The 20963-nt window shown below is 42.5% G+C and overlaps 1 protein-coding gene across 13 annotated transcripts in view; it reads right to left on the reverse strand.

Moving 5' to 3' along the window:
* Nucleotides 1-1321: 1321 nt before the first annotated feature.
* Nucleotides 1322-20963, reverse strand: part of LOC117239191 (cyclic nucleotide-gated cation channel alpha-3-like) — a 220574-nt gene continuing 200932 nt past the window's right edge. For 5 of the 13 annotated variants that reach the window (XR_004494373.1, XR_004494372.1, XR_004494371.1 and 2 more), the window contains 7 exons: nt 20750-20902; nt 17173-17310; nt 14130-14168; nt 10494-10661; nt 5485-5814; nt 3972-4317; nt 3780-3798 (listed from right to left, as the gene is read on the reverse strand). Coding sequence is in view for 2 of the 13 variants with exons in the window: in XM_033504592.1 (XP_033360483.1) it covers nt 2844-3798; nt 3972-4032; nt 4108-4317; nt 5485-5814; nt 10494-10661; nt 17173-17310; nt 20750-20902 (2015 nt within the window). In the remaining 11 variants the exon portion in view is untranslated. Of the gene's footprint in view, nt 3799-3971; nt 4318-5484; nt 5815-10493; nt 10662-14129; nt 14169-17160; nt 17311-20749; nt 20903-20963 lie in introns of those variants that run through there. The other 8 variants (XM_033504592.1, XR_004494374.1, XR_004494380.1 and 5 more) reach the window with 8 other exon arrangements.

Below are 20963 nucleotides of genomic sequence, written 5' to 3' on the forward strand. Positions count from 1 at the left end.
GTGTAGATTGATATAAGTCTAATCCCGCGGAATCTTTCGCATGAAATACGTCCCTCGATAGTGTTCGAAGCTAGCTAGATGACTATGCAATATACCCCTTTGCGCGTTTCTTCTCTACCTGGTGGCTGCTTTTCTCCTCTCGTCTTTCAGCGGATTTACGCGTTTCGTTCGTTAAATGGAAATCTCGTCGGTTGAAGCGGTAAACGTGCGCTCTGCTTACAAAGTGGGTAAGTGAACGTTAAAAAAATGTATTTAACTATTAAAGTCTATTCGATGGTTTATAAATACTAAAAAAGTCGCTATCCTTATTACAAATCGTTTCGTATTTCGCAGTTCGAAGGATTTACACCGCCTTCTTCTTAGCTGTCTCTATAATACAAACGGGCGAGTCTGCAGTTTATTATTTCCCCCACAATTAATACGGATATTTAATGAGTGTGGCGTTTTTTTTTTGTTATTTTTGCACCTCTTTATGTTATCTAAATAATTCTCGAGGAAAGATATTTGTCAACTTTGTTCCTCGAACGCTATATCAAGGATCGCGACTAGAATGGATATGAAACTTCGAATAGAAACTCCGTATGCGTTCACGATTGAAAAGTAAAAAATAGAAAAATAACTCTTTCTTGGAGACTCGGAGAACAACGTTTAAAGCAACATTTGAATAATTTCCGCGATGTTAGTTATCGTCGATACTATTTCGATCTGCGATGAAAAATAGCGAGCCGAATAAATGGGAAAAATGTCGATCGCGAAATCGTATTATATTATGAACATAACATGATGTTATAAACATGGGGGAAACAGGGAAGAAGGGTTGTGATCTCGTTTCGATTTTTCGAATCTGGAGAAATTCGGTCCCGTTGTTGAGGCCCTCGAGGAGAAATGGTTTGTTAGTACGAGGACAAGTAATTCTATCGTCGTTCATCCGAATTGAAACTTTCCAAGCTGATAATACGACTCGTTATGAATGCTTTGCTCCGCTTGAAATATATTCACGTTCGTAATTCCTATGTGTTTTGGTTTCGGCACGTCGAAAGGAAAGATGTGTAAAAAAATAAAATTACACGTACAGTGGTAGTGAGATTCAATTTGATCGTGTAAATTATCTCGCCAACGTTTCAGCGCTAGTTTTCTGATAAACCTTTTCTTTAACCAACGCGTATCATTGAAATGAAATTACTCCGTAGAATTTCCATAAGTGAAACATATACGAGTTATCTACGCTATTCTCGTATTCCGTATATGTAAAAAAAAAAGAAAGAAAAAGAAAAAAGTATGAAATCTAATGACCAGAAATGAAAGCAGAAATCGGAAGCAGTGATGCAGATGGTGGCTTTAGTTGGTCCCGAACATGAGTTACTCAGGTTTGTGTACAAATCTCTATCGGTTGATAAATGAAAGATTCGAAGTACATGTCAAACACAGATCACACATCTCCAATTAATACGTTCGATTTGTTTCGATAACTGCACGTAACAAACGATATATAATAAATCAACTAATTTCTTTCTCGTTCATTGTAACTGTATCTTCTATACCAACGATGAAGATTACCTACATCAAGGGAAATAAAGCGAATTTGGTACAAAACATTTTAAAGGAACGAATTATAAAAGGAAGGACGACAAAGACACAAGTTAAAACGAGCACGATTTCTGCACAAACCCATTGTAAAAGTCGCGCATGGAATCGTGTCGATCGTTGCATTATGGATCTCAGCTTATGGTAACGCTGCGCGTGTCGAACGTAATATAACATCTCTCCCTCTCTCATTCTCTCTTTCTTCTCTCCACTCTCTCGTTCGATCTTCCTTTCTTTCTTCCTCATTCTCTCAAGTAGCATTTTAAACATTATGAGTTATCTATTAACCTATACGGCCCTACGATATACGGATGAATGTTCCTTTGGCAGTTTATTTACATGCGAGTTGAGCCACGGCGCCGAAAATATCATACGGCAACGAATTTCGATGTCGAGCAACCTGTGAAGCACGGAACATTTTGAAAAGTCGCGAGACACGTTAAAATCAATAGATTCTTTTCTCTCGTGTAGCGAACTAGCGCTTTTGAAAATGCTTCGTCTTGGATGGAGAGTGTCGTTGCGGATATTAGCGAGTCGATCCGCCAAATGTTCCTTAAAAATCGTTCATCAGAGCGTTTACAAATAGTATACGAGTATAAAAGGGGCCTTGAAATGTTTCGATCTAACGTTTCCTTCGTTTCTGTTTATCCATCTCGAGAATGTTCATGGTAATCATAATTTTAACATAGCGAATCGTTCCAAGTTTCATTTTATATTTACTTCGTGCTTCGTAATCGAAATAGAAATAATTACAGAGTTATAATCAATAGAGGTGAAACATGATTTTAACAGGGCAGCGTTAACTACTTTGCTTTGCTAGAAAATTCTACTCGAAACAAACACAGCGGTTTGTTATTGTATCGTGAAAAAATTGTTAAAAGAATAATTATTGGAACCTGTAATACATATATATTCTGATATATATTTTTTTCTATTTTGCTTTATATCGCTTTAGCTTAAATGCAGTATAGCGAAATACTATTAGAAAGTGGTTTGTTTTTACAGAGTGTAATAGTATGTTATAATAGTATACTATCGATAGTACTAGCATATAAATAGTATGTTATTATAACAGTATCATAATAAGTGCAGTATCAATGTCATATAGATATCATGAAATCATTTGAAGCTTTAAAACTTGCAAAGTATTACAAGTGTGTCTATGTTTGCCATCTGTCAACTGCTAATTTCAACGAAACAACACTCTCCATTTACCAGCATGATCCATAGCTCAACTGCAGCTACCGTAACCATGTTATTTACAGAAACAGTACGATCATATAATTGAGATATCTTGCGCTGTTAGTTCCATTTAGTTTTGTACCGCCGTTTTCCTCGTCATTTTCACTGGCAGTGTCTCCCTTTGTCTCGACAATAGTATCCAGTCGGTCCATCGTACCCCTCTGGTGGTGATGACTACTTGATAAGTCACTTTCAGGCGTCTCATCCGAGTCTACGTCGATCATATGATCGTTAACCTGGATTTTGACTACAGCATCTACCGGGTACTTTCCTTCGTCGCTCGATGACGTTGTTCCCCTTTGTGATCCTACCCTGCTCGATAATATTCTGTCATTTTTTTCGCAACGAGGACAATTCTGACCATTCGACGAACCTTCGTCGCTCTGACATCGGAAGCATATTAAATCACCTTCGCTGGAAAAATCGCAATGTTCGCATTGAACCACATGACCGTTTCCATGACAGACTTCGCAGACAGGACTGTCGTCGTCCTGCTTTAGATCTCTGTCTTCGTAGTCCCTTCGGTCATGCTCCTGTTCGTATTTCTTGGGCCAAACTCTTCGATACTCTTGATCGCGATACAACGACCTAGGCGAGGAAGATTGACCGCTATGCTCTTGATCGTGACATACCGACCGAGGAGAAGACATATGAATCGGGCTTTTGTATGTGCGGGAAGTTCCTGGTTCCTGAAGTCGATCGTCGAAACGTTCCTCGACGTATCTACTAGAATAGGAGCCAGGCGTTTGTGGTCTGTACGTGCAGGTACGGGTTTTCTGATCACATTCGCTGCATAACAATAAGTTTGACTTGCTGCCAGGCTGCGAAGCGTAACCATTGCAAGTGCCGTAATATTTCTCGTCTTCGTCGCTTTCGAAGAAATGTTGACTGAGGCTACCAATCGATTTCGTATCGCTGGATCTACCGGAGATTCTAGTTTCTTCCAGTTCTTCTCTGTCATCTGCCGCGTATCTGTAATAAAGTTTACACGCATGAAGAGATTATAAAAATTATACGCTACGTTTTACACGGAATTTGCTTCGACTGGAAACTCAGCAACGGTGTTTCGAGACAAATGCTTCGGCATTCGATCGAATACTCGTCATCTTTAATAAGGTAACACCGCGGTAAGGTAACAACTTTACCTGTCGTCTGTAGCGTCAGCCAAATAGTGTCGTATTCGCGCTATCTTTGTTTTGCCGCGCTCTCGCGGCCTTGTTTCTTGTTAAATGATACTTTCTCGATTTCGCTCGTTGTTATCTTCTAAACTGGACGACGAGCTGGCACCGCAAATCTGCATCTCGATTTCAGCCAATCGATTCTCAACTTCCCACTGTTGTTGATTCAGTTTAGCGCTCATTACCGCGTTTTCAGACTCCAAGCAAACCAGACGTTCCCGAAGACGTTTAATTTCAGCCAATAAAGCTTCGTTAGTGCCTAAAAGTGGCGTGGCACCTTCGCTCACCAAATGCGTCATGCTGCTGGTTATGCCTAGAAAAAAAAAAACGTATATCGTCTTATCGATCAAGTAGATCAATATTAGCGTGATTAATTAATTTGTCCGTATCGCGTTAGCCGATCATTTGTTACATGTATCTGATTGATTCGTTGTTGACAAAAGCAAGGCAAGAAACGTCTATTTAAGAAATTTCTTTACTTGCAAATTGTTTCAACGTTTTGCGTATAATTCCCTCGGTTAAAACGTACTTGTTCTAGACGAATGACTTCATTTTTCATTGGATTCATTCAGGCAATATTTCCTTATTGAACTGTTTACGGCGACCCGTTTACAACGGACGAGTGCTAACGTCACGAATAAATTGCTAGTAGGTAACGAGTCTCTGTTCGATCTTCGATGAACTTTTAATATCACAACATATTACGTAAGATCGTGAAAACGACTATAAATAATCCGATACTCTAAAGGAGATGGAGAGTTTCATAAATCGTTTTTCGACTAAACAAAATATTTCATGCTATTCGTGAGCAGTTTACTCTGCCGTTAAAAAATCGAACAAATTTCTTTCTATCTACGTAAATCGAGTTTAGGTTAAGTTTGGATCGTCCATTAAAATCTCGCAATATCACCGGACAAACGACTCTTTACGATTCCTTCTACGAACAGCGGGCAACTGACAGAAAAATCGCTACTGCGGTGCGTGGATCCTAATTAACGACAGGTGCGTCGGAGTGGTTCCTTCCTTCCCAAGTAACAATTTTTCCGGACCTTGAACGTCACAGCCGAATCGAACTCGAACTCTATATACCAAACGCATATATATTCGGACAAGCTTTCGTAGCACGGTCAGCCGGAAAAATAAAAGCTCCTACGGAAAATGATCACGAGTTTCCAACTCATTCGTACTTTCGAACGTTCGTTCCCTTTATCTCGATATTCTTACAAATTCTTTCTTGGCGATGGATAGCCTTTTAGGTGAACCGACCAGTAAATCAAAGGATACTGTGCATCAGGCATGTGGAAGCTTCGATTCCAACGGAAGAGGAAGAAGATTCCTTGGTGATTTAACGTCCATTAAATCACGAAGGAAAAATGCGTTCAATCCGAAGGTCCGAGAGTTAAGAAAGAGAATCGGGGTCGAAGAATTCAGAAGGAGGGCGTATATTTCCAGTCGGTGGCGTTCAAGATGAAATACTTGCCAGAGTGGGTGGACTGTCTGCCGGCGGATGGCTGTGCGGCCGCGGATTGCGGTGCCCTGGCGGTCTGATCCTCGCTGCTGTGGCCGCTGCTGGTGGCACTCATCGGACTATCCATGCTCCTCGCGACGACGTTGCTCGCGTTGACGTTGCTGGCGGTGCTGGGCAAGCCGCGCGACGTCACCGGACTAGGGCTGGGGGAGAACAACGAGTGGCCAGCCGAGTACGCGTGAGTGGACTTGGTGTCCACCGGTGAAACCCACATCTCCTCCAACGGTATACGACCTCGTGACTCCACGAGGCCTGGCGTGCTTTGGCATCGTCCCATTGCAGCTGAAAGTTCGTATCGTGGGCGTAAAACGTCACATGCCACAAGTATGAAGTTCGGTTGTCGGAGGAACAGTGTTGCTTTTAGTTTTTGGAAAGGCTTGTAGTCTGTTTGAAAATGTGTCTTTTAGATTTTTTTTTTCTTTTTCTCAGGAGTTACGTAGACTGACTGTTTTTTTTTTTTTTTTTTTTTGTGAGGTAGTCGCAGTTAGAGCGTTCTAAATGAAAGCTGTTTGAGAAGGAGGTGTGCGTGAGGTTGGAGTTTTGCTTAGTTTATGCGCAGCCAGTTTGATACTTTCGCATAAATTTTAAACGAAGTTTTCTAAAGTTTTGTATTCTGCGTGTTCTTATCTCGACAGTGTTTTGCTATGTGCGAGTAACAGTGTTGTTTCTGGTCTCGGTAGGACTTGTAGTTGGTTTCGAAAGGTTTCTTTTTTTCTTAGTATTTTTCAAGGTTTACGTAGATCGATCGTTTTGTAAGACAGTTCGTCGATTAAATGGATTCTACTTGGAAAGGAGATGTGTAAGATCATTGTCGTAACTAGAAGTTTACTTCCAGTTGGCGCATGTTACAGAGTTCCGATATATTTGATGTACTCAAATAAATGTCCCATTAACATCTGTAAGATTAAGACTCGTCGAAGTACGATCAAGTATGAAATTCGCATAGGCTGAAAGCTTCTAAAACGTCTGCACCGATCAACCGAATTACGTTTTTCCATTTCACGTCGATACAATTTTTCCGAAAATTAACGAGAACTTACAATCGCAACATCATAGCGAACGGTAGTCCCTTCGAATCCAGCTTTCACGAACGCGCTTCGTATCGATCGAGCTTGTACAATGGATTTCGTTATAACGTTAATAATATTCGATTTCACTTTAATTGGCTACATTATTCGCAAAGATAGAATTTCCTCTTACAGAGTAAAGGCCGCTATACAATAATCAACGACGCGGAGCTAAACGAAAGTCGAATATAACGATCCAAGTAATATAAATATAAATCCGAGCGATCCAAGTAATTCCGCCGCTATATTGCTAACTAATCGTAAATCCTTCGACCAGAGATGTACACGAGTTTCCACTAGGCGCGGTCCGTCGCAAGCTCGACAGCTTTCCGCGAGCTGAAACGCAACTTCGTGTTTCCAATACTACAAAGCAAACACGCGAACAACATCCTCGTTACTCTACGTCGAGTTGCCTTGACAAGTGCGATCTCCTTTTTCTCCTATTCTTTTTTTCCTCTCGAAATTCGTCTCAAGCTCGTTCGCTGTGTTCCGCGTTCGAGTCCTTTGTTCGAGAACAGGCCTCGCGGATCTGCTCGCGCTTCGCCAATGCCGCCTAACCGCCTCCCATTTTCACCACGGCGAGCTTCTTTAATTAAGCCACCGCCTTTCTCATTGTGCAGCAGTGCGGCAGTGCAGCGGTGCTGCCTCTGCGGTTGTCGAGTTTTGCGCGAGCGCGCGCGCATGTGTGTGTGCCTGTGTCGGTGTGTATATACGGCGCTTGGCCGTCTCGAGCTACATACGCGTGTACACGTAAGTAAGGATGCGATTCGCCGGTTCGAAAGTTCGTAACAACTGGCAACTTTCTTTCAGCGAAAGAACAACGCCAGGGCGAACAGGACGACGAGCCGCGCGTTTGCTCGCTCTTCAACTTCCGAATTAGTTAATCGAGAGGCCACGTTCGTCGGCGACACACCGAGGATCGAGAATTTCTTCGCGACGCCTTTCACGTACCCGCTGGTCGTTTGCTTCGTTCCTTTAAAAGATCCTTTTAAACGTCCTCCGCGAGCTTCCACGGTGTATCGTTAGAGCGAGAAAGTAGTTTTGTTGTACTTTGGCGCTTTTTCTAATTGGTTTCAACGTGGCCGCAACGCACGGAAGAAGGTCGTTAGTGGGTCGCGGATATTTATGCAAATCTGTTTTCTCTTTTTCCTTTTTTTACAGACGAGAGCGAAGAAATGACGCCAAGATTCAGGTAGTTTAGTTGGTCCATCGAGTCCAACGCTGTGCGTCGAGTAATCGATATATTTCTCTACGTCTCTCACAGATGCATGAACATCCGCAGCCCGATCGGTAGCAAAGCCGTGCGTGTAGTAGAGAGCTTCGATTTTGTCGAAATCGTTCGCTAGAAATTTGATAACTCGCAATCGTTGGTGAAATTTCGATGGAAATAACGATTCGCGCGGTTTGTTATAGTTCTCCTCGGAACGTAATACACCGTTCGTATCGCGTGGCAGATTTCTTACTCTTCTCGCAGTGTCCTATTCGTTTCATTCTGGCGTTCTTACACGACACGCTTGACATTGTTCACAGATTGGCAATTCTTGCTCGTGCCGTAAGTACGAACGGGTTAGAGCCGCGTGATTTATCCTAATTCTATACGTATACTTTTTCAACGCGTGAAAGAGCTGTTCCTTCTTTGCAAATATCAATCTTGTTCAAACAGCTAAAGTTTCAATTAAACAATACGTAAATACAAGGAAGAGAAACGATTAGCGAAAAATCAGCGAAATCGGAAATTCGTAAAAATTAGTCCTTCAATTTCTGGATATCGAACTTCTTTCTTACGATTTTTATCAAAGTTTATCGAAATCTAAATTTTACCAAAGACCTCCAGTCTTCGTTGCTTATTTCAAACCTTTCAAACTATCCACACTGCGCGCCTTTAAGAACGGATTATAATACTGCGCGAGTTGTCCAACGATTCTATCTTCCTTCACGAACTTCCATATACGTGTAATTCTTCTTCGATAGCTGCCTTTACGATAACCTTTTTCCGAGCTATTGTAGCTTCGACGGCAGCGTTCGTTCTCTGCATACGTACAACCATGAATCGCTTGTACTTCTGTTCCTTTGGTCACTCAATCACGTCATAGAATAAAAGGTCCGAATCGACACGCGTGACTGGTCGTATTACGGGCCAGGATTTTTGACAGTTATAGCGACCGTGGATATTTATTACATCCACTGGTAACATTTTTCTTTCCGTAGTTTATTTACCCAGCCGAGGCAGGCCTTTCGGTATATCGCGTTTTCGGATGTCGAAACGTACGAAGAGAATGTTCATACAAATAAACGTCGTTCTTATGCCTATTGCCCACTGGTCGAAGTAGGCACAAGGTATCGCGATAGCAACGCGTGTGTTACGAGTCTAAAGTTTACCGTTTTCGACGTGTCGCGTGCGATGTTCGAGTAGAACGACGAAAGACTTAACAACTAACGGACAAAGCCGCAAACGCGATATATTTATTCCTCATTTTCGTGCAATTTCGGCTTGCAGAGGCGGCTGCTAAATTTTCTACCATCTGTTGCAGAATACTCGGTGTACGAGGGTAAATTAATAAGTAAATTGCATCTCCGTGCTAACTTTCGCTCTAAACTATGTAATTGCTGTTAAGCGGGTAGACAGATTCGGTTAGAATTGCTGGTAATGCAGAGCTACGTTTCAACTCGTTTGCATTCGTCAACGATACACGTGCACGTGAACACACGTACAAGATGTTTATCCAGATTCGAAGTGTTGCTGTTCCAGCGACGTTTCGCGGCTGTAAGATCACGACGACTCGAATGTGGTTTGCGAGAATCTTAGATCGATGAAATTTGCGAGAGCGGAACGTGTTAAGCCGTGGATCTGCGACTAACTGGCGGAAGCGTGATACGAAGAATACAGGGGAAGGACGCGAGTGTCGTCGTTTTATTCCACTCGGCAACATTTCTCGTTTTTCACGGAAGAGCAGATTTAAAAATCACGGTATATTGTCAATCAGTCCCATTGTTACGTTCGGAACAAAAGAACCACGTGAAGTCTTCGTCGCCACCATTTTCCAGCATTGTGTCTATCCTAATATCATACATTTTGTTGAGAACAGTACGAGGAATCGATCGACGCGAACAAGATCGTAGGATTCCATAAAAAAAAATCGCGCTGCGCTAACCCAAACCTAACCCAAACCTCTCGATAAACAATGCAAAATTGTCCTTTACAATTTCCTTTCATAGACCGGGCCAGTTGCCAGTCTCATCCCGTATAGTTGCGACAAACGCTGTGTATTCTTCCGTCAACGTACGCGTATGTTGCACGCTGAATCTTATTTAGTCATTAACGGACTTGTTTAGTCATTGCTATAGCGCGTTCGATGAATCGAGTCGGTGGAGGTACACGGGCTTCGGACACTGTATCGCAGGCCCTGGAAGCGACAGCAAACCCTAACAATAAACCACGTAAACCGCTTCTCGACCGAACGTTCGCCAGCCAACAGTCCAAGTCCCTTGCGTCTATCACGTGCCTAGCAGGCAAATGTCCCGTTTACCTCGACTGACTCGAATCGTTGAACGGATCAGTGTTGCGTTATTGGTCAATTATACCGAAAGCTGAACGATCTTTCAACGTCGTTCGCTAATCGCCAGACCTCGGATGAAAAATCGTAAGAAGCAAAGCGACGAGCAGACGGAGAACTCCGCCTGTAGAGCAGCGATTTTCAACGCGTTTCCATCTCACGGTACGCGGTAGACCAAAAGATACATTACGCGTACGTGTTCGGTTCGAGGGAATTCGCGGCGGTCTGAAATATTTGCGCTTTTCGAGAATTCTGCCGGTTGAAAATCGCCGTCGCAGACAGTCGACGAAGCTCAACGTCGTTCGAGTCGTAGAATTAAGCGGCGTTTAGAGGCTCTTACCTTTCTCGAGAGGAGCCCTCTTGTATTTTTCCAATCTCTTCACCGCGATGGCTTCCAGTCTGATCCTAGCCGCGGGATACTCCTTCAGAACGTCCCACATGTCCTTCTTGCTGAGGACGAAGAGGTCCGAGTAGCCCACCGAACGTACACTGGCTGTTCGCCGGTTACCTGCGTCGATGTAGCCATTTATTGGTTATCGAGATGCATCAAGCTTTCCGTTGTATCCGCTCGGAACCGATCGATCGACCGATCGTTCCGCTATCGTACATCGATCGTGTAAAGCTCGTCGCCCGATCAACAACACGTGGCCTGAATGGCGCCAGACCGGTATCCACGTACTCGTATTATTTGCGTGTATTCTAATTAACAGAAGTGCGTCCACTCGACGACAACAGCACAAGCACTGACGCGCGTTCCTCATTGCCGACTCGATGGCAATCCTGAATAATCGTGGTAATGGGATCTGAAACGGGATTCTAACTTACGAGACAGCCGGGTATCTCGCGAGACTTGCCTCCAAACGAACCGCCGCTTTTCGACTCGAAAGAAGAAACTGGCGTATAACTCGAAACACGCGGTTGGCTTCCGCGTTCGAACAAGCAACTCGCTATTGCTTCTTCTCTGTTCCGACTGGTCGTCGGAGCGAGAGATCCGGAGACGAGAAAGAGGTTCGCGAAAGCAAGAAGCTATAAATCTTTGCGATCGAGCGAACAGTGACGTCGTTCGGCAGAAGACGAATAGGATACGTATAACGCTCTCTCATTCTGGTATTGGCGATCCGAATCCAGACTCTCCAGAGTTTTAAGCTTCGAATCCTGTTTCTCGAGCGATCCGAAAAATCGTCGTCGCGTATACGATGCAGATTCCAAGCAATTCGAACTGTTTCGGATCCTATCGTTCGACTGGTTCAAAGCTGATCGTTTCAATCTTCTACGATCGTTAATTTCATTACTCCGAGCTTTTACAACCACTATAAATAACATCGTAGATGAAATGTTGGTCTTGCGTTTGCCGCTCTAATTTTTTTAAATATCTGATCATCGACGTCCAAGGTGGAATCTTTGTTCATCCTTGATTAATCGTTTAGACACATAGCGCATGAAATTCGCTGTTGCTCGTTCCGAATTTCAAGATTCTCCTGCTTTTCTATCGTCTGCCTCCTCGTCGAGCAACAGCGCTGTTACGGTAATTTTCTTTAAATAATAGCAAAATGTATCATTGCTGACTGGTGGACAGCCGAACGTCGTGCCGGTGCTGTGTCGTTAAATGGGCGATAGTTGTGAATATGACGATGCTGAAGGCTGCTTTACACGTCGATGTCACCCAACGATACAACTTGGAAACCATATCAAAGCATAACCTTGGCTCATAAGCCGTAAAAATCATGCTCGACAAAATTTCATTGAAAACCGACAAACTACGTGATGTTTCATATCTATGTATTGTGTGTGTGTGTGCTTTAGTGGGATCAAGTTTTCTTGTCATTGTAAAGAGCGTCATGTGTCGATACGTATATGTTATGTGTATACTTTCATCGGAATAAAAATTTGTTTTATGCAATAAACAACGTAATACGCGTAAAAAGAAGGAAAGACGAATATTCCATATCTCTTTGCCTAACTTTTTAATTGTTACACAATTGTATTAACAGGTCGCTTAACATTTCCTTTGACGAGTCACTTATCTCTGATTCTCAGAATCTGATTTTTTATTCTTAATATTATAATGAGAAAATTGTGAAACTGGAACCGTTCGAAAGTGTCGTGCAAATGCTTGTACGTCTTAAACAGGGTTTTTAATCGAAGGCAGCTACTGTTGTATCGCAAAGTATAAAATTCTTGTCAAATATATATTTTATTCTCAACGCGAGAATTGATTGTAATTTTAATAAATAAATAAAAAGAAATATATATATATATTTTAGAAGCGTTAATGCGTTTCGGACTAAGAGCGTGAAAGGTTGCCATTTGACGATGCACATCGTAAAAAATGGTGAATTTCGAATCACGGTTCATTCGCGCATAATCTCTTTTTTCACATAACATGTATATGTCGCTCCTTTACTGTTAATTATGAAACATTTATGTTCAAGAAATGGGAACACAACTTTTGATGCGTTGCATATCAATTATTAATTATTAATGTTGAGTGCGATTTAATTGGTAAAATGGTAAAAGGGAATAATTCACTGTAATTTATTTGCTAGAGTTAAGAGGGGTAAAATTCGATTTATTCGCGGGTGTGTACACAATGTTCGGACATGCAAAGTACCTATTTGTATTGTACGTTGGTAAACACGGAGAAATGCATGTATTTATTTCCAAACTAATTGACGAATGTCCTATCGATGACTGAAATGCAAATATACTTTTGTTCGTACACGTAATGTACGCGATATCATACATCGAAATGTTTTATTTGCTCCGATAAAAAATATATATTTTTGCAACGCGAATGGCGAGTATCGCCCGTACGACGATACAAACCGATGGCGATTTGAGTGAAATTCGATTAATTTCCTTCTCGAATCGTACGTTGCAATAGCTACACTGCTTTTGTAAAATTTGTTGGGTCTTTTGCGCGATATTTACCCCGCTCGTGGTTTAAGAAGTTTCTAACGAGACGAGATTGTTCGTTTGATCGATACTGCATAATATATTCATGATATATTCCGCAAATCATGCTTGCTAATACTGACGACGTTGGAGAATCGCTGTCGGCTATTCTTCCCAGCGAAAAGTGTTTGATATAAAATTTGTTTTCCACAGTAGATCGTTCAATATACAGGAAACTAACTACGATAATTAGTATACGGACATATATAAGAAGGTAATGTAATTTTCCAGTGCAAATTAGTCACATCCGTGGGCACGAATCATTGCAGCAATAAGTTACAATAATTATTAAGAGACTACGTTAAAAAATGGTAGAGAAGAATCGTGAAAAGTATAATAAGATAATAAGATATAGGTAATTAAACAGTGCACTGATATGGGCAATAAAGTAGAAAAATATGGAAATGAACGTGAGCGAAGAAAATATTTACCAGATATATACGACTTATGCACTCTCCCCCTTGTCTCTACGCGAGAACACAACATTTTTTATTCATCGTTGACCATTATATTTCGGTTATATCGATGATTATAATTAGACTGTCGTACGAATACCGATTATTGTTAGAATTAAATCCTTATGAAAATCTCACAAACGGAGGACAGAGATGGATACAAGTTGGTGAAACTGAATTATCCTGCAACTTATTAAACAGTTGGTCAGAAACGTATATATGATCAACGATGCGAGACGTTCGCGTAAAAATTTCGATAATTGACGTTCGTTGGAATTCAAAGTTGCTCGTACGAACGATGGATAAAAAATGGCCTGTTTCGCAGAGACGACTCGCAAATATTTCCTTGCGCAGATAGATCACGGGTAAAATGTATGTTTCAGCATGTCATAGAAGCAAATCGATCGGCAAACGTAACCAGAAAGAAGACGAAAGAATGCTGAAAGAGCATGTCCAGTTTCCAAATGGGTCAAATCTAAACTAGGTATTCTAATGTTACTACGAAAGCAGGAGTGTCTAAAGAGGAATGATAAAAACAGGAGTGACTAAAAAGTACAGTGACTCACGAAACACCCTTTTATGTGACCTTTTTATTTGAACACCAACTAGAACAGAATAACTTTCTTAATATCCGACCAAACGATTTCAGTTTCTTTTGAGAAGTTCGATTAGTTTACTGGATGACGTGTAAAAAAAAGCTTGAAAAAAAAAAATTGCAATTCCAGTTACGTATAGGTGGTACATGCTGAGTAGTTCATCTACTGGCGTAAATCTACCAAATGTATTTTCCAAATCTGCGTTACAGTCTATATTGCGTACATACGACGACAAATTGCGGACATACGATCAAAAATTTGTCGGCACACACAGCCGCAAATTATCCTCACCGATTGCTGGAACTGCTGGCACGAGGCAGGCCTCGGTGATATCTCTGATCCGTATCGACGTAATTCAACTCGATATCGAATTACCGGAATGAGAAAAGTCTTTTTTATCTTCTATCGTATCGTTACGAGATGGCCTTAGTCAGATTACTGAGACTCGTACGATGAAAATGATACCTGATATGGCTATATTTGAGCAACAATTTTTAACTGAACTAAAAAAATATGTGATATGTGATCGGGAGTAAGAAATGAGCCGACTCTACGGTATCGTATTACTAAGAGTTGAACCGGGTTCGGGTTATGGTTACAATCGTTGGCATTGCGCTCTATCTATTCCGTTTCACTCGCACTGCGAGTGGTTCTCGCTCTTATCTTCGATGCACGCACGGTAGAGCACGGTGGAGTGAGCACGAGTCCCGATCCATGTATTTGCCATGTATTCGGACACTATAGCATACAGAACAGGACGCATCTCACCGCTTAGAATATGTTGTCAAGGTCAACATTCTGAACAACTTCTTCCTAAGCACGTTCCTGCCGCTGGATCTCAGGTTCCGCGGTATTTGCAAAGAACTTCGAATTATCTCACTTCGGTTATACTTCATTTTGGAACAGGTGGTTGCATTTTTACGCAATCCAACCGGAATTTAACTCGTTAACGGAAGAGATTGGTATCGTGTACGTAAAAATGAACGTGTCGTGGGTTAGGTTAGAGCAGTAGGTGTATTAGGACCTTGGCAACATATCTCAACCTCGTTGAAATCGTTGAAAGCGTGTCCTTTCCTGTATCGCCGAAAAGATTGTAATAACGACCTTCGTCGTTTTTTTCGCGATTCCAAGGTACTGCAATTTTTCCACGACTTTTTTCTTTACACGTCATCGATTAAATTAATCGGTAATTATGCAGGAAAGGGGACCTTGACTCCAATGATCTTGCCCTTGGAATGCGTCACTGAAGGGAAAGCTCCGAGTAACATGCACTCTGTTCTAGGCGATCAAAAGTTAGGTTAGGTTATCCATGGAATCCAACCTAACCTAACGTAACTCAACCACAAGTTACCGCTATCAGGACTGCGATCGTACGCAAACGCGTATTGCAATTTCGTCATTAGCCACTTATATCGGGACAAATGCAACGCAACTGCCGTTTTCTTCTTCTCGCAACTTTCGAACCGCGATCGTCCCGCGTTTCGGACAAAGCGCACGCGTTATTCAAGAACTTGCAGCCTACGACATATCCGAAATTCAACGAAACTGTAGTCGAAGCCCGCCTCTTTCTGCATAATTACCAACTGGTCGATCCAACTTCTCGAAAAAAGCTCAAGTCGTTCGGTCCAATATTAAAAAAGTTATTCCGTTTTAAAGGGTGTCCAAATACTTTCGTGAGTTACTGTATATGTTTGTCCGGTTGGATCGATCGACCGACACGACCCACGATTGATTTTCTCCCGCTTTCGGCCTTGTCTCTCGTATTTTCGGAACGCTCGGTATTTTTATCACGGCCGAGGCCGTGCACAGAGGCCCCAGTGTTATATAGTATCATTTATTTTCGTACGATATCTATTACGTTTCAGTAGGTTGTGTTGGTTTATCGGCTGGAAGACAATAATCGATAAAAACAGAGGGTCGAAGGCTAAAGGGCAATACGTGTCACGGGCCTTGTTCAATACGCATCGACGATCTCGCAACGATTTCGCCCTATCGATTTTTCTTTAAGCCTTGATTCGCGCTAGCGATCACGCTACGGCCAGGTCACGTCAGGTCAGGCACCGGTCAAAATCGCTTATACGCGACCCAACGGAAGCTAATGTTCATCCGCAGCAGGTGGTTCGATCGAGTCAAGTGAAAATCTCTTGACCGGTGCGATGACTCGATACGACCTAATCGTTTTACCGATTTTCTAGATTTCATATTTTGCATCGGATACTTTAAACGTTCTGCAGATACAATACGCGTTTCCTTCTCTCAATGGATCGAATATTCATGACCTATATTACGAGTGAATTTTTCGTAATTTCAACGGAAGCCCGACCAGATTTGTTATATCTGTTCGGCAACAACAAACGAAAAATATTGAAATAGAAGAACAAAGAGCGTTGTCCAAGCGTCGAAGTAACAAAGTGTTGTGTGTTGGTTATTCAAATTCGTTGAACGCACAATAGCCGTGATGTCGATACTATCGCAACGAAAACTCTGTTTGCTTTGTTCGCAAATGTATGTTTGAAAAAGAAAAAATAAAAAAAAAACAATTTTAAATGTATCACCCCGAGATCGGCAGAAACTTGTCAAAAATCTTTTAAAAGTCAGTAACGTGCAATAAAGTGCAACGAGGTTTGAGACAGTAAAAGTATCTACTTGGTCTGCAAATTACTGAAACCATTGAAAGGTCCATTCGAAAGATGATACTTCCCTCTACCTGAAGCACTCGATTTCAACGCAACAACATCTTTTTTTAAACGCGCGTTTGTTCGTTGCGTGGTCGTCGGGAGCGCAAGTGGCAGGAGGAAATCGACAATAGGAATGTCGGTGACAGAGAAATTACAAGAGTAAAGAAAGACGATCGTTAGTAGAAAGTTGGGTTTGAAGATCGGCTCATACCGGCTCGGCGGGTCGCCCTCTCACAGAGTAGTAAGAACGTGAATCGTGAAAACGTGATCGTGAAATACGAGGGGGACAGCTCACGGGCCCCTGGTCCGCTTGGAATATTTACCGCACTCTTTACCTGCAGTCCTCATATTGAGAATGCTGATCTCCCCGAAGTAGGAACCAGCCTTAAGGGTAGCCAGCACTGTCTTCCCGTTATCAGCCACCACCTGCAGCCGGCCTCTGTTCACTATGTACATCTCCTTGCCTACCTCACCTGCAACACACGTTTCAAAAAGGAAAGTTAACACAATGGAAATCCATTCGCGCGAACAACGGATAGAATCGAGGACAGAAGTAAGCGTGCGAGTAGTGGGAGCGGATATCGGTGTAGTTTGATCGAACCGGCACGGTCGGACCTCGGTAGCACGAGTCTCCAGGGAGGAGCTAAAATCTTCCAGTTATACAGCTTTCGACTTACCGAAATCTCCGGCTAAAAGAGATTTAACAAAACGAAAATTCCATGTAAAGCAAGCAGCTTCGTACAAAGGCGCAGTTTGACGTTCGTCTTTTCCAAGAGGGTCGGAATTTTAAGCTTTCTCTTGGAAATCGTTTTGTCCAGCGTACCTAAATGCCAAGGTTAATGACAGGGTAGAAGATAGTATTATGCGTTCGACCGACGGAAGAATTAGTATACGACCGAATGGTGGACATTTTTAAAGGAAAGAAAATCTCGTTTAGCAGATAGCGAGGAAGAAGGACGAGTCGCTATTCTACGAGCTGCGATTGTATAAATTGTTTGATCCCGACAGGTTCGCCGTAAATGGAGTTCTACCGTAACAGAAACACGATCGAATTTCGAGGAACCACAAATACGTCATTGGAAACGAGATTCTTTGGGGAGGTTTCGCCTAATCTTCCTGCAGAAGGTTCTGTCGGAAACGTTTGCGGCAATGTACGACGAATAGAGAGCAAACGCGTACCAGGAATTTCTGCCAAGAATGTAAAATTCTACGATAACATGCGAACGTTACTTTCCCTCGTATCATATGCAAGATACGGAGATTCGATAGATAAATTAAATTCATTAATGTCCTATCTCGTAGTTGCTCCAAATTCATAGGAATAAATTCCAATTCTCCGAATTTTCGCTTACACCGCTACGATGTTTCACCCGCCGTGTATTATCATTCTTAAATTTTGATCGATAATGTTTCATTAGCAGTCTAGTGGGAAATAGAGCATAGTCGCTACTTGCATTACACAAGCAGTTTGGTATCTTCTTGTGTGCTGCACTTCTGTGCCTGCTACCGCTTCGTCATCCTATGTTTGCTCTGTTCTACTCGGTTCGGCCTTGTTCTAACCCTGTTCCATCCTATTCATTGCGCTACTTATGGGGATTAAACCCACATCAAGCGATGTCAAAGCCCGATTTTCCATGCATGTTCAACGTACACTTGCTAAACTGTTTGCCGTGAGACGTTAGATCGTTGAATAATTTTAAAGAAGTCAGGGTACCAGCATAGAAAATTTATGCTTCCGAGTTCGCTTCAAATTTAACATTCACAGAGCTGTTGCGAGAATAAAGAGACAGATATATTTAAAGCAAATCTGAAAATTTACGTTAAACGTCGGAGTAAAAATTTCACGCACCACAGAGAACCGTGTTCGTCTCGTCGATGAAGCTAAATATCGAAGAAGCGCTAACGAATACGTATATTATTATTCGGATGATATTATTTCGGACGAAGTGGCTATCAAAATGTTAATAAAATGGACATACAGCGAGTGTACTTTTTAGTCAAATAATTCCCGGTGCATAATACGTTCGTATAGAAGACGCCTACGAGTGTTCCAACACTGTCGTCGTTTCATCCAACCTACGTACATGTGTGTGTGTGTGTGTGTGTGTAAAATCGTGCGAGTCACTGAGAGAAAGCGATTAGTTTGGAGAAAGCCACGGTAAAGACGACGTTAGCGTAGTTAAAGTAGTAACGGGTAAGCCATAAGTCAGGCTGAAGTCGCCAACTGCGCCGCAGCAGCAGTGATCCACTCGACGTATAGTCGGCCATCAAACAGAAGCATCCAGGGCGCTAGAAAACGGCTGTAGTCGCGTACCAACGGTCATGCGACGGTCGTTTCCGCGGCGATGAAGAGGCTAGAGAGAAGACGATCACCTCGCTTACACACACACATACACACACACACGCACTGCCTGTCTCCGTCCACTGGCTGTGTTCTTGTCCTTCGCTTTCGTTTCTCATTCTCTGCTCTCCCAGGGGAAGAGAAAATTATTTGGCTGGCTGGTCACGTTCGTTCGCGCGACCCATCGAAGAAATACTGACCGATCGCTGACGTATCCAACGAAAACTATTCCACGCTCGGTTGCCTTTAATTAAATCGACGATTTTATTCACTTGCCCTCGGCAACAAATCTTTTCGCTCTGTTCAAAGGTTTGTCGGTGTTGCGGAGTGGCTTGACGGGTCCAAGATTTTCATCACCAACTACATGTTTCTTGCATTTTATTTCGTAGAATATCGTAGCCACTCGCAGGACGATAGAAAGTGGTCCAACAATTTCGAAGATGTACGCGGTGCACAGTCTAAGAGAGGACTTCGCCACTTTTCTGGCATTTCCAATAATCTCGCGGGAAGGTGTTTCACGCGAAAGTCGATCGACCTCGACCTGGCTGCTGACCGCGATAGGAAGATTTCTCGAAAAGTTTCTTCGCTTCGCTGAAGAGCGGCGGGGTGTCCACGAGGATTTGCCCGCGTAAAAAGAAAAGAGAACAAAGAAAAGGTTCGAGCAAGGCGAAAATAATCGCGCCCCATTATCAAACACACGAGGTTTCTTCTTTGAACGAACCTGCGGTTGCCGAGGAACGCCGGAGAAGATAAGATTCCGCGCGAGGCGGGAGAGAATTTTCACAGCAAGCTGCAGTCATCCGACGCGGATGATTCTCTCGATCCGCGACACGGTTAGCTATTTCTCGGAATAAAGTATTTCGTTCATAACTGCGCCTTCTGGGTACGCTATTGGCAACCAGGCCAAGTGGAGAGGGTAGGCAATCGCTTCTGAAACTTCTGCCAGCTAGGGTACATATTTTGGCGAGGTTCCAGTTGTTCGTTCCAAGAGAATCCCGGTCAGGAAAAACGTGTGGCGATGTGTAAAAGGAAGGAAGGAAGGAAGGAAGCAAGCAAGCAAGAAGAACGAGAGAGCAGAGGATGAAAGGAAGGAAGAAATTGCAAGTGAGAAATAGTTATACGCCCTATGGACTATATGCAACGTATCGTGGTACATGTCAAAGAAAATATTTCACAATGGCGTTGAAATATTTACGATCAGAAAAGAAATCACCAACTTCGGCAAAAGCTACTTGAAAGCGATTTACGTCTCGTGAAAATCCACACTGGCCTCTTAACTAATCCGATCAAATAAATCAATAGAGGCCAGTCAAACTTAAAAAAAGAAAAAAAAAAAGAAAAAACGTTGACTTGATAAACAGATTGACCTAAACGCAACATCCCAAGAGCATAAATCTAATAACATCTATGATTAAGCGATTACAGTGCAGCGGTTTGATTGGAAATCGGTCCATGTCTATGTTATTTTGCAGTGGCGATGGATACACCGCACTACGAGCACTGGACATTGCAGGCGATTCCAGTAACTGAGTAAGAAAAGAAAAAAAAAATGAGAAGAAGATTACGCGTACCTTTGCGACAGATATAGTCGCCAGGTGAGAAAAGAACTGGTCGCAGTCTTAGTACGAGCTCGCACAGGAAGCCAGCCTCCGTGTTCTGGAAGATCTCCACCCTCCGTAGCGTGTCCAGGTGCACGTTTATCGCAATTTCGGCCTTCAGCTTGTCTGCAACGTTCCAACGGGATTAATTTAACGACGGCGACTTTTCAGCTTTCGTTTGTTCAGC

Source organism: Bombus vosnesenskii, unplaced genomic scaffold (assembly GCF_011952255.1).
Source record: "Bombus vosnesenskii isolate JDL3184/JDL3185 unplaced genomic scaffold, Bvos_JDL3184-5_v1.1 scf7180000013883, whole genome shotgun sequence".
Taxonomy (NCBI): Eukaryota; Metazoa; Arthropoda; class Insecta; order Hymenoptera; family Apidae; genus Bombus; species Bombus vosnesenskii.